This window comes from Garra rufa, chromosome 17 (genome assembly GCF_049309525.1).
Source record: "Garra rufa chromosome 17, GarRuf1.0, whole genome shotgun sequence".
NCBI lineage: Eukaryota > Metazoa > Chordata > Actinopteri > Cypriniformes > Cyprinidae > Garra > Garra rufa.
Window position 1 is genome coordinate 9,506,454 of NC_133377.1, and position 12,685 is coordinate 9,519,138.

General features: G+C 35.8%; 1 protein-coding gene across 1 annotated transcript; it reads right to left on the bottom strand.

Annotated features, from left to right (window-relative positions):
- pdia8 (protein disulfide isomerase family A, member 8) lies at nucleotides 1-12,222 on the bottom strand. Its single transcript, XM_073821758.1, has 13 exons — nucleotides 11,986-12,222; nucleotides 11,560-11,638; nucleotides 8,276-8,393; nucleotides 8,090-8,197; nucleotides 7,757-7,886; nucleotides 6,481-6,594; nucleotides 6,268-6,393; nucleotides 6,003-6,185; nucleotides 3,204-3,312; nucleotides 2,986-3,114; nucleotides 2,823-2,902; nucleotides 2,681-2,738; nucleotides 1-855 (listed from the first exon to the last, which is right to left on the bottom strand). Exons 1-13 carry the CDS (start codon nucleotides 12,144-12,146, stop codon nucleotides 766-768), a joined length of 1,485 nt encoding a protein of 494 aa, XP_073677859.1. The 5' UTR covers nucleotides 12,147-12,222; the 3' UTR covers nucleotides 1-765.
- Between the last annotated feature and the right edge of the window lie 463 nt (nucleotides 12,223-12,685).

Here is a 12,685-nt window from a genome sequence, read left to right on the forward strand (position 1 = left end):
CAAAGTCAATTTTCTTTTAATAAACATTTTCTTCCCATCAATAAATACCTCTTGCTGAACAGAGCGCTTCATTTAGATGTCAAACAAACTACCGACATACCAAACCTTAAGGCATAGATACCATAGAAAAAAACTAAAATGATAGGACAAAATTTACCATTCATCTCACACCCATAAATATAGTCAATAAATAAACATTATATAACCAGTTGTTCAACCCATGTCATACCAGATTTGTTTGTAGTAATTTGAATGATTTAAGAAAATAAGAGTCCTAGATTAAAAAAACCTAAATGGGTTGAAAGACACCTTTCCATTGGATCACATCAGGGGCAAGAAATGACAATTGCAAACCAATTACCATCAGATGCCTGAAAACTGATTAGTTTTACCATCCATACAGGGCATGGATATTGTTGTTTTTATAAATGTATGCTGAACAACAGTGATAACTAACATAGATGTACAATTGGAAATATTAAATATGAACAGATCAATGAAGCTCATGCAACAAAGAACAAAGCGATTAAACAAAACAGGACTCTTTGACATATGCAGCAATCTGCACTATTTTCTATCATGTGGACAATATAAATATTGGATCTTTGTATAATATACAATGGTCTTATGTTACTGAATGCTGCCAGTTTATTTGATGTGATATTTATGGCTGAACTGACATGTCAAACCACAGCAGAATCCCACGGGATTCTTCAGTTTTTCTTAAATAATGTTCTTCAACATACAGCACTTCTCTCTTTCAGTTTACAGCTCCTCCTTGACTCCATTTAGAACCAGAGGTTTAGAAGCCTCACGTTTCAGGAAGTTGATGAAATCCTTCACTTCACGGGCTCCCTGAAAGAAAACGCAGCCAAAATGTAAAGAATGAATATTTACAATGACAAACGTACAGTATGGTATGGAAGCCCATTTCTGCCACTGAGTAAAAAAAAATTGCTCTGAATTATGATATATTAATCCACATTTGCATGTTTTAAAGTCAGAACTGATACAAAACGCTCAAATCTGAGAAATAAAGTCCGAATTGCGTGATATAAAAATAATTGTGAGTTACAGTCAGAACTTGAGTTAAAAACTTGCATTTATGACTTCCCCCCCCCTTTTTTTCTCAGAATTGATATATAAACTTGCAATTTCATGTAATAAAGTCAGAATTGCATGATATAATTGTGAAAATCAGAATTGAGAGATAAAAACTGCAGTTTTTTCCCTCCTGAGATCCAGCTATCGAGTACATTCAGGGCTTTTTAGAGATCCCAAATGTTTGGAAATTGAACATGACCACACCCCCTCCTTGGTCTTTGAAGATGGCTAAAATTAATTTAGTGAAAAACAGTTTATGGAATTTTCTATATACATATTGCATAAAGCAAAATGCTATATCAAATCATTTTAGTTGGATGAGTTAATCATCCTTAAGGTTTGGTATAAAAAAATCCTGAAACCTAAAAATTGAATGTTTTTTTGCCTTTTTGGTGTCTATTCATGCCATTTTTTCCCCCCTAATGCTTTAAACAATGTAATGACATGAAAAAATACTGAATTCACAAGGCTTTTTTAATGGGTCTCACAAAGGATATCTCACAATTGTGACTTTTTTCTCAGATTTGCGAGTTAATATCTGTCAATTTACACAATTCTGACTTTGCATACTATAAAGTCAGAATTGCAAGATAAACTCACAATTCTGGGAACATATGAGTCTGTTTTCCCTCAATATTGGAATTTAGAATGAGTTTATATCTCACAATTCTGAGAAAAAAAAAAGAATTGCAAGAAAAAACCCTCAAAATTGTGACAAACTCATATTTGCGAGAAAAAAGTCAGAACTGCAATTCTGAGGAAAAACGTCAGAATTGTGAGAACAGTCATTACACAGAATTGTGAAAAAAGTCTCAGTTGCAAGATATTAACGATTAAGATATTGCAAGATACTCACACACAAAAAATCAATTACATGAAAAAAGTCAGAATAGAAAGGTTTTTTTCGCATGCTAACTTTATAACTCAAAATAGTGAGTTTATATCTCAATTCTGAGGAAAAAAAGGCAGAATTGTGAGGGGAAAAAAGAACTGTGTGAACATTGCGAGATAAACTTGCTTTTGTGAGAAAAAAAATGTATCTCCCAATTCTAACTATAACTTACCATTTGAAATTTTATATCTTACTTCTGAGAAAAAGTAGAATAATGAGAGAAAAAATTCTGAATTGCAAGAAAAAAAAATCTGAATTGCAGAATTTTAACTCGCAACATGTTTATATCTCAATTCTGAGGGAACAAATGACAGAATTCCAGAGTTTTTATCTTGCAATTCTAACTGTGATTTCTCAACTGCGAGAAAAAAAAAAACTTCTGAGGAAAAAAAGTCAGAATTGTGAGAGATAAAAACAGAATTGCGAGAAAAAAACTCAGAATAAACTTGCAATCGAGAAAAAAAAATCTGAATTGCAATATACAAACTTCTGACTCATTCAATTCTGACTTCATAACTCGCAATTGCCAGTTTCCATCTCAATTCTGAGAAGAAAAAAGACAGAATTGCGAGAAAAAAAAGAGTCACAACAACCCTTTTTTATTCAGTGGCGGAAACGGACTTAAGACATAATAGCTGATGTAAGTGATGTAAGAAACACTGTCATGCTGGAAATAAACACTACCTCATATCGTTTTGGCTCATCTTTCCGGCCAGCAGCAGCAAAATATATTGTAGGAAATCTACAAAACAATAACAAAACATTAACAATGGCTACCTAAAATGAATATAATAGATTTGATGAGTGATAAGATGTGAATACATACCCTTGCACATCATAGCCCTGTGGGACATCATTGGTGGTTGCATCCATCTTGGCGATTACAATATTGGGATCACTGTATAGCTAAGACCACAGAAAACAGGAAAAACAGGGTGAGAAGTGATTCTGACAGAGATTAAGACATACTAAAGTCATGTAAAGCTCACCCGTTCTCCAAGCTCTGTATATTTGGGCTCCAGTTTTTTACAGTGGCCACACCACGGCGCATAAAACTCAATAAGCACGTCTTTCTCCGGGTTGTTGACGATCTCTTCAAACGTATCTGCCACAACCACCTGAGCACAGACATCCACTTGTGTTAACGCTCGATAGGAGACTGTTAATGAAACAATCGAGCACATTTAAACACACGTGTCTCACTAACCTTAACGGCTCCATTGTTTTTAGCAGGCACAGGCTCTGATTTGATGTAACGCTTCAGTCGCCCAGCAAAATAGTCTTCCAGAAAATTCTCAAAAGACTTGCCATCTCGTCTGAGGAGGAACCATATTTACAATGGTTACAATTTCTTTTAATGTGTTGATGTGCATCATGGGACACAGCTAAATGAAGAATGGTATTATATTGTCTTATACATGTCTTTTTAATGTATGAACGCTACCGTTCAAACATTTGGGGTCAGTATGATTTTTAAAGGTGCCATAGAATGCACTGAAACAATTTTAAATTGTTCTCTGATATCTACATAGAAGGTTTATGGCATAGGAAAGGGCAAAAAATCTCCAGAAACAGTTTTACAGGTCCATTTACAACCCTAGGATTTGTCCCTAGAATGAAATGCTCTGTTATTGCCTTATTTGGAAGGACCGTGAATATTAATGAGGGGCTCTGCTCTGATTGGCTGTTTCACAGAGCTGCTCATCTCAATAGCTGGCACATGGAGGAAATATATATTTAATTACCATGTGCTCTGTGTAACGTTACACTGCAGCGACACAAGTACTTACCACACAAGTTAGTGATGCTCAAGATCTGTAAATCATTCGCCAAGTATAAGTGGAGTTATCTCTCTGTTTATGTGGTAAGTGAAATCGTATGCACTGCAATCTAACAGGCTACTGCTAGCATTAAGCTAAGCGTGTCCCTTCAGTGGCTTGCCTTATTTTACTGATGTACTTACGTTACTAATGATTGGTCTATGCAAATGTTGGTGGCGTAGCTATTGATGATCGGGACTATTGCGTAATAGTCGGTGTTATGTTGGAATTGACCTATTTTCCGGTGGTCTTTTGCAAACATCAGATTTATATAAGGAAGAAACGATGGTGTTTGAGACTCATGGTATGTCATGTCCATGTACTGAACTGTTATTATTCAACTATGCCAAGGTAAACCTTTAAATGTTTTTGAAAAAAGTTAATTATATTTATTATATTTTAAAATGCAATTTATTCCTGTGATGCAAGGCAAAAAAATTCTTTGACATCAAACCATAAATGAAAAAAATCCAGCAATATGCAAAATTTAAACGATTCAGTTGGAATAGGAGAAAACAATTTCTAAATATCTTCTAATTGCTGAAATTTTAGCATCATTACTTCAGTCTTCAGTGTCACACGATCCTTCAGAAATCAGTTTAATATGCTGATCTATTGAAGCAACATTTCTAAATATTAATACTGCTGGTTATTAAACATTTTTTTCAGGATTCTTTGATAAAAAGTTCAAAACAACAGCATTTAGTCACAGTTTACAGTATTATAACTTTTTACATTCAGTTTTGATCAATTTAGCCCCTTAATTGCCCCCCCCCCCCCCATTTTTGAACATAGATGTGAAAGTGCACTGCCCAAAAATAATTGTTGTAATTTATGAACGCTTTGGAATACAGACTTAAGTTTGGACTCTTTTTTTAAAGATGAAAATCAGATTACTGCAGAAGTGGAATCTTTTCAAAATATGAAAGAATTAAAAAGTTATAGAAGTTTAAATTTACTGTAAAGAAAATGCACTGTACCAGTTTAACATTTTTTATATATAAATATTTTACAAAATATTTTTTAATCCAAAATGTATATAAAATTTAATCCTTATGTCTAAATAACTTTCTCAGTCAATATTACTTCTATCAAAAAACAACCACCAAATCCACCTAATATGAACTCTTTGAGACTTTTCCGAAGATATGTATGTTGTGAAGATTATAAAAAACCAATTGATTCTAAAAGACCATAATACATTTTGTAATATGACACTTGACTCCACCCACTAAGGGGAGGAGACCGCTTAAAGATTTTGAAGTACCATTTTCCATGATGATTACAGAAAAATGTAATAGAGAAAGTGACACTTAAGGGTTTAATGTATCCTTGCTGAAAAAGTATTAACTTAAAAAACCTTACTGACCCCAAACTTATTAAGGTTGTGTAATAAGTTTTGAGATTAAATGTTTGATGGCAATTTTTTTGATTAAATGTTTAATGCTAATTTGTTTAACTAATGTGAACATATTAACATTCAATGCACTGCATTTTTATAAAGCACATGAGAAGAAAAAAAAAACAGATCAATTGCAAATTCATTATTTAACTTACTCAATACATATATATGTGACCCTGGACCACAAAACCAGTCTTAAGTCGCTGGGGTATGTTTGTAGCAATAGCCAAAAATACATTGCATGGGTCAAAATTTTTGATTTTACTTTTATGCCAAAAATCATTGAGAAATTAAGTAAAGAATATGTTCCATGAAGATTTTTTGTAAAATTCCTACTGTAAACATATCAAAATGTAATTTTTGATTTGTAATATGCATTGTTAAGAACCTAATTTGGACAACTTTAAAGGTGATTTTCTCAGTCTTTTTGATTTTTTTGCATCCTCAGATTTCTGATTTCAAATAGATGTATCTCAGTCAAATATTGTCCGATCCTAACAAACCATACATCAATAGAAAGCTTATTTATTGAGCTTTCATATGATGTATAAATCTCAGTTTTGTCAAATTTAACCTTATGACTGGTTTTGTGGTCCAGGGTCACATATATATAAATAAAATAAACAGATGACACATTCGAGATCAAATAACACCATAATATTTTAGGCAAAAAATGAAATTGCTGTTTTGGGTGTTGTCCTAATTAGTCAAATAATGTTTAAATATTAAATCATGCAAAACTCTTGAGAACAGGATCTTCACAGCATGAAGTGTTTGTACTCACGTAAACTCCTCTCGCATGGTGTATTTGTTTCCTGTTCGTGTCCTGATGGTGACAAACGGCAGCTCAGTCGTGTCTGATGCGCCCAGACCGTACTCATCCTCAAGCTCCTCCAAAAAGTCATTACGGTTCGCCACGGAAAACAACAGGCCCTGAGAACTGAACTTAGATGCCACCTTCAGCACTCTAAATGTGATTAGAAAAGACGTGTAAGTACTTTATGAATTCATAATAGACATATTGGCTCACTGCATTTTAAATGACTCGCCTGTTTCTCCAGTAGTTGGAGCCTTTGGGATTGCGAAGATAATCCAAGTCATAGTAGGCTGTCAATAAATCCCTCTTCCTCAATGTATCTTTATTCTCTTTGGTCAGGTGAGGACAGAGTCCAAAACTACAGAGCAGAAGCAATCATGATCTCAGCATGTGGCTTGTGTGTATCTGTGATGTGATGGCGTGTGGTGTGTCAGTGTCTGCTCACATGTTGTCTCTGATGAAGCGGCGTAGGCCTGTGATGGACAGGGTTCCTCCGTGGTGAACCACACTCTCCTCAAACTTACTGCTCAGTCTGGGGGGTCGGAAAAGCAGCACGGACCTGCAGGGAAAGGGTTTACAGGTTTTAGTACTTCATCTTTATTTTATTATTAGTATTTCATCCTGAACACCTAGCTACACAGTCCATATCAGTGCTTTTACTTCAGGATTTAGATTTTAATCTGTAGAGGCCACCAGACATAAGTTTGTAAGTTTAAATTCACTATAAAATCAAAATATCCTGATAATTTGCTCACCCCCATGTCATCCAAGATGTTGATGTCTTTCTAACTTTGGTCGCAAAGAATTTAAGGTTTTTAAAGATTTTTCTCCATATAGTGGACTATATACATAATACTATACTATATACAACACTAAGGGTGTTATGTCTTAAAATAAAAAAAAGTATACTTTTTAACTGTAAATGCTTATCTTGCACTAGCTCTGCTATGCATGTCTATGACTTCATGCATTAGGTAACCATGTTGGAAAAGTCACACAAGGTTAGTTCTTCATCTGTGTACTTCGGTTTAAAAATGTAGTGTAGGGCAAAAACATTTTTTTCTCTAACTTAAAAAGTGTCTGGCATCATTGTTTTATCTTTTTTGTAAACGGCGTATTACTTTCTTTGCACATTTACTTTGTAAACACTGGGTTGGTACTTCTGCCTACGTCACTTGTGATCTTTCCAACGTGACTATGTAATGTGTGAAGTTGAGCTAGTGCAATACGAGCATTTGTGTTCATAAAGTATATGCATTTTTATTATTTTAAGAAAGTTACTGTTTTTTTTGGTAGATAAGACCCTTATTCCTTATTGCAATTTGGACTTCAACTTATTTGCTCCCATTAAAGTCCACTATATGGAGAAAATCCTGGAGTGTTTTCCTCAAAACCTTAACTTCTTTGTGACTGAAGACAGAAAGACATGAACATCTTGGATTAAATAGGGGTTAGTAAATTATCAGGATTTTTTTTTCCTGGAAGTAAACCTCCTTCAAGGTACCAAAGTGTACAAAAATGCCCTTAACATCAAATATTGAAATGACCATAAATAAAATAAATCCAGCAATATGCAAAATTAAAATAAGTCTCATATGTAATACAGTAATATTGTGAAATATTATTATAGTTTAAAATATAATTGTTAATATGTTAAAATTTATTCCTGAGATGCAAAGCTGAATTTTCAGCATCATTACTCTCAGCTGAGATCCACTTACTCAGATTTGACGTCATATTTCTTTCCCAGCTCTAGGTCTGTGGTGTGAGCAAAGCGGAAACTCTCCCTCATCAAACTCGCTCCTTTTAGGAACTCAGTGAGTTGAGAACTGTCAGTGCCTGAGAAAAACCCTGAGAAATGAACAGACAAAAAGATGCAAAACATTAGTTATACATTCAGTAATCAGTAATCTATCTATTTATCTATCTATACTGCATTTATGCATTAAAATGTACCTCATAAAACATCCTGAAATTACATGCAGTGCATTAGATGTTTTAAATCTATAGAAAAAAATTGTAAGTACAATTTAGAGCCAATAAAAAGCATTTACCAACTATGCTAGCATCAAAGTTGTTGATGAAGTTCTCCAGGTCATGCTCACTACGCAGAGGCACAGAATCGGGCCCAGCCTGTTTCTTCATATAGTTCACGATTCCATCTGTTTGGAAATGATTCACCCACAATGACATATCCATCAATTTGCATTTGTACTTATGGCACACATCATTAAACATACCAGCTGAGCGTGGCCCGTCATATGAAGATGATTCTTGTCCGTTCCGAAATATTTTGAGTGTTGGGTATCCATTGACTCCATAGCGCTTGCAGATCTCCGTATCAGCAGTACAGTCCACCTGAACAAAGACAGTCACACATCTTTACACCATCTGAAGAACACGCAATGCTTACAAATTAATCTCTGAAGCCATTACTGTATCACATGAGGCTCCTTAATATTAACCACCAATCATTTCCATTAAAGGATGATTGCAGGTTTAAAATCAACAACATATTCTGGCTTTAACTGTGGCCATGTTTTGTATTAAGTATACATTTGCGTGTGATTAGATTTAAGGCAAGGCAAGTTTATTTATATAGCACATTTCATATACAATGGTAATTCAAAGTGCTGTACATAAAAGGAGTTAAAATAATCACAAAAAATAGTCTGGATTTAAATGTGGCTAATGTTTTAGGACATCTGATCTCTTCAGAATCCTGGCAGCAGCGTTCTGTATGAGCTGCAGCTGTCTAATGGTCCTCTTGGGACACAAAACATCTAATTCTTGCAATGTTTTTGAGATGACAGTATGCTGATTTTGTTACTGCTTTGAAATGACTAATGAAACTGGGGTCTGACTCCAGAATCACACCCAGATTCTTGACTTGATTTTTTGTTTTTTGACCCCTAGCATCAAGGTACGCATTCACCTTAAGAACATCATCTTTGTTTCTAAGTGCAATGACTTCAGGTTTCTCCTTGATTAACTGAAGAAAATCTTGGAACACCCAACTTCTAATTTCATCAATGCATTGGCAGAGGGAGTCAATGGGGCTGTAGTCATTTGACGATAAGGCTAGGTAAATCTGGGTATCATCTGCATAGCTGTGATATGCAATTTGGTTCTTTCTCATTATTTGACTTAGTGGGAGCATATACAGGTTGAACAACAGCGGCGCAAGAACTGAGCCTTGTGGGACTCCGCATGTCATGGACGTCCACTTAGACTTATGTTCTCCTATGCTCACATAATAGCCTCTCCCTTCTAAGAATGACCTGAACCATTTGAGAACCATCCCAGAAAGACCGACCCAGTTTTCCAGTCTCTCTAGAAGAATGTAATGATTGACTGATATTTTGCCAGAGTCCAAATTTAGGTGTATATCATTTATTATCTTTATGAGCGCTGTCTCTGTGTTGCAATGCAGTTGGTAACCAAACTTGGTTGAAACTTGTCCAGGTATTCATTTGAGTTTATATAGTAGTTCAGCTGATTAAAAACAACCTTTTCAATAATTTTGCCTATAAAAGGAAGATTTGATATTGGTCTATACAGTGGTGTGAAAAAGTGTTGGCCCCCTTCCTGATTCTTTATTTTTATTGCATGTTTGCCACACTTTAATGTTTCAGATCATCAAACAAATTTAAATATTAAATCAAAGATAACACAACATGCAGTTTAAATGAAGTTTTTTATTATGAAGGGAAAACAAAATCCAAAAATCCAGTGACTTTTTGAAGCAAACTCATTGCATTTGCTATCGGAGTGAATTTCACCACTGGGAACCTGACTAGGGGGGTTTGTTAGTCTCTCAACAGTAGCAAAAAGAGTGCGAGTGCTGTTTAAGTTGCTGTTTATAAGGTTTGAGAAGAATGTTTGTCTAGCTTTACCTAGTTCAACACTGAAAGCACGAAGGCTGTCTTTATAGATGCTATAGTGAATGTCAAGATTTGTCTTGTTTTCACAAATTGGACATTACTGTATGTACAGGTTACAGGTATGTGCCAAAAAATAGAAATATCGAGGGAAAGTCCATTTATTTAATAATTTGTTTAAAAAAGTTAAACTTGTATGTTATATTAGTTCACTACACACAAAGTGAAATATTTCAAGCCTTTATTTGTTAAATTTTAATGATTATGGATTAAAGATTAAAAAAAAAAACAAATCCAGTATTTCACAAAATTAGAATATCATGACAAAGTTCAACATTGCAGGCTCTCTGTGCCCCAATCTAGTCAGCTAATTAAAGCAAAACACCTGCAAAGGTTTCCTCAGCCTTTTAATTGTCTCAGTCTGGCTTAGTAGGCTTCAGAATCATGGGGAAGACTGCTGACTTGACGGTGGTGCAGAAGACCATCATTGACACCCTCCATAAGAAGAAAAAGTCTCAAAAGACAATTGCAAAAGAAGCTGGATGCTCACAGAGCGCATTATCAAAGTATATTAACAGAGTGTTAAGATGAAAGGAAAAATGTGGCCGGAAAAGGTGCACAAGTGACAGGGATAACCGTAGCCTTGAGAGGATTGTAAAGCAAGGGCAGTTCAGAAATCTGGGGGAGCTTCAAAAGGAGTGGACTTAGGCTGGTGTCAGTGCATCAAGAACCACCACATACAGACGTCTGCATGACATGAGCTACAGCTGGAGAATTCTATGCGTCAAGCCACTCCTGAACCAAAAACAACGTCAAAAGCGTCTGTGCTGGGCTAAGGAGAAAAAGTAGTGGTCTGTTGCTCAGTGGTCTGAAGTCCTGTTTTCAGATGAAAGCAAATTTTGCATTTCATTAGGAAATCAAGGTCCTAGAGACTGGAGGAAGACCAGAGAGGCACAAAAGTCAAGCTGCTTAAAGTCCAGTGTGAAGTTTCCAAAGTCAGTGATGGTTTGGGGAGTCATGTGCAGCTGTCTACCAGGAAATTTTAGATCACTTCATGCTTCCACCTGCCCACATAGCCAAAACTAGGTACCTGGTTTAATAGCCATGGAATAACTGTACTTGATCGGCCGGCAAACTCGCCTGACTTAAACCCCATTGAAAATCTAAGAGCTATTGTCAAAAGGAAGATGAGGGAACAAAGACCCCGAAATGCAGACGAGCTGAAGGCCAATATCAAAGCTACTTGGGCTATCATAACACCTCAACTGTGTCAAAGGCTGATCGCCTCCATGCCACGCCGCGTTGATGCTGTAAATTGCAAAAGGAGGCCCAACAAAGTACTAAGGACATAATACAGTACATTAGCACAATTTTCAGAAGGCCAACATGTGCTTAAGATCCTTTTTTTATTGGTCACATGAAATATTCTAATTTTGTGAAATACTGGACTTGTTTCACAAAATTAGTTTCACTATTTTAAACATTATTGAAATAAATGGACTTTCCCTCGATATTCAAATGTTTTGGCACATACCTGTAGTAACTGGCAACTCGTCACAAACACTGTCAATACAGCTTCAATTGTATTGAAGCCAGAATATTAATTAATTAAGCCCATTTCCATCTCACTGTAAATCACTCACCTTGCCTAAAGTTACTGTTCCCTTCAGTCGTGTGGCTGCAGTTTCGAACTCTGGAGCAAGTTTCTTACAATGTCCACACCTGAGAACAAAACACAGCAACAAAACCATCAAAAACTGCCGGCATGTTGGAACAAATGACAGCAATGCATGAATGACGCTAAACTTCTGATGTAAGAATGATAAAACGACGGTGTTTCTTATTCCAGGTCTCAGGGTTTTCTTAAAACCTTACAATGATATCAAGATAAACAAAGGTTTTCATACAAACCGAGTTTGCATCGCGCTGTCAGCTGTATTGAGGGTACCATGGACAGCTCACGCTATCACATTCAGCTGCACTGTACCGCGAGTTACAAACGCACCCAAACATTCTCTTTATTATTATTTCACATATCTGCATGTGTAAAAGAAGCATTATTGTCTCACCATGGGGCATAAAACTTCACCAGCAGGGTTTCGTGCTCGGGCGCGATGTAATCGAAGTCTGCGTCTTTGAGCTCCAGCACATCACTGCGTCCACGCGCTGCCGAGCTCAACACACAAACGGCTAACAAACAGAAAACCCCGCGTAACACAAAATTATCCATCAAGGCTGGAAGATGGAATAATTTCCTATTTTCAGAAACAACACTAAACTAAAAAAAACGCGCATACCCCGGCGGTTTCCACCGAAATGTGTGTGTGAGCGACCGTGTGGGGGCGGGATGAAAACGCAATGTGTCAGTGAAGTAAGCGATGATTGGCTAGCACTTCTACAGCTGATGAGATGTAAGACGCTCATTGGTGGATTTCGCTGTCAATCAAAGATCCCCCTGTGCCGCTGTACGATTGGTTTATGCCACAATTACAGTCAGAAAATAACTCATATTCGAGGTATTCTGGATAGTAAACAATTCAATAATTTATTTGTCATATTCCTTCACATGAAATGATATTCGCAACCTTCATATAAGTATTATGAAACCATATTAATAATAATTAAGACAATTAAGCGCAATTTACTAAACTATTCATGCCTTTCTGTTGATTTAGGCAGAAAAATATTTTTCAAAATGTACATCCTGTAGAAAAATGTAACAATATCTCCACAATATTTGTGTATGCTTTTAAAAGTCAAGAATTGTAA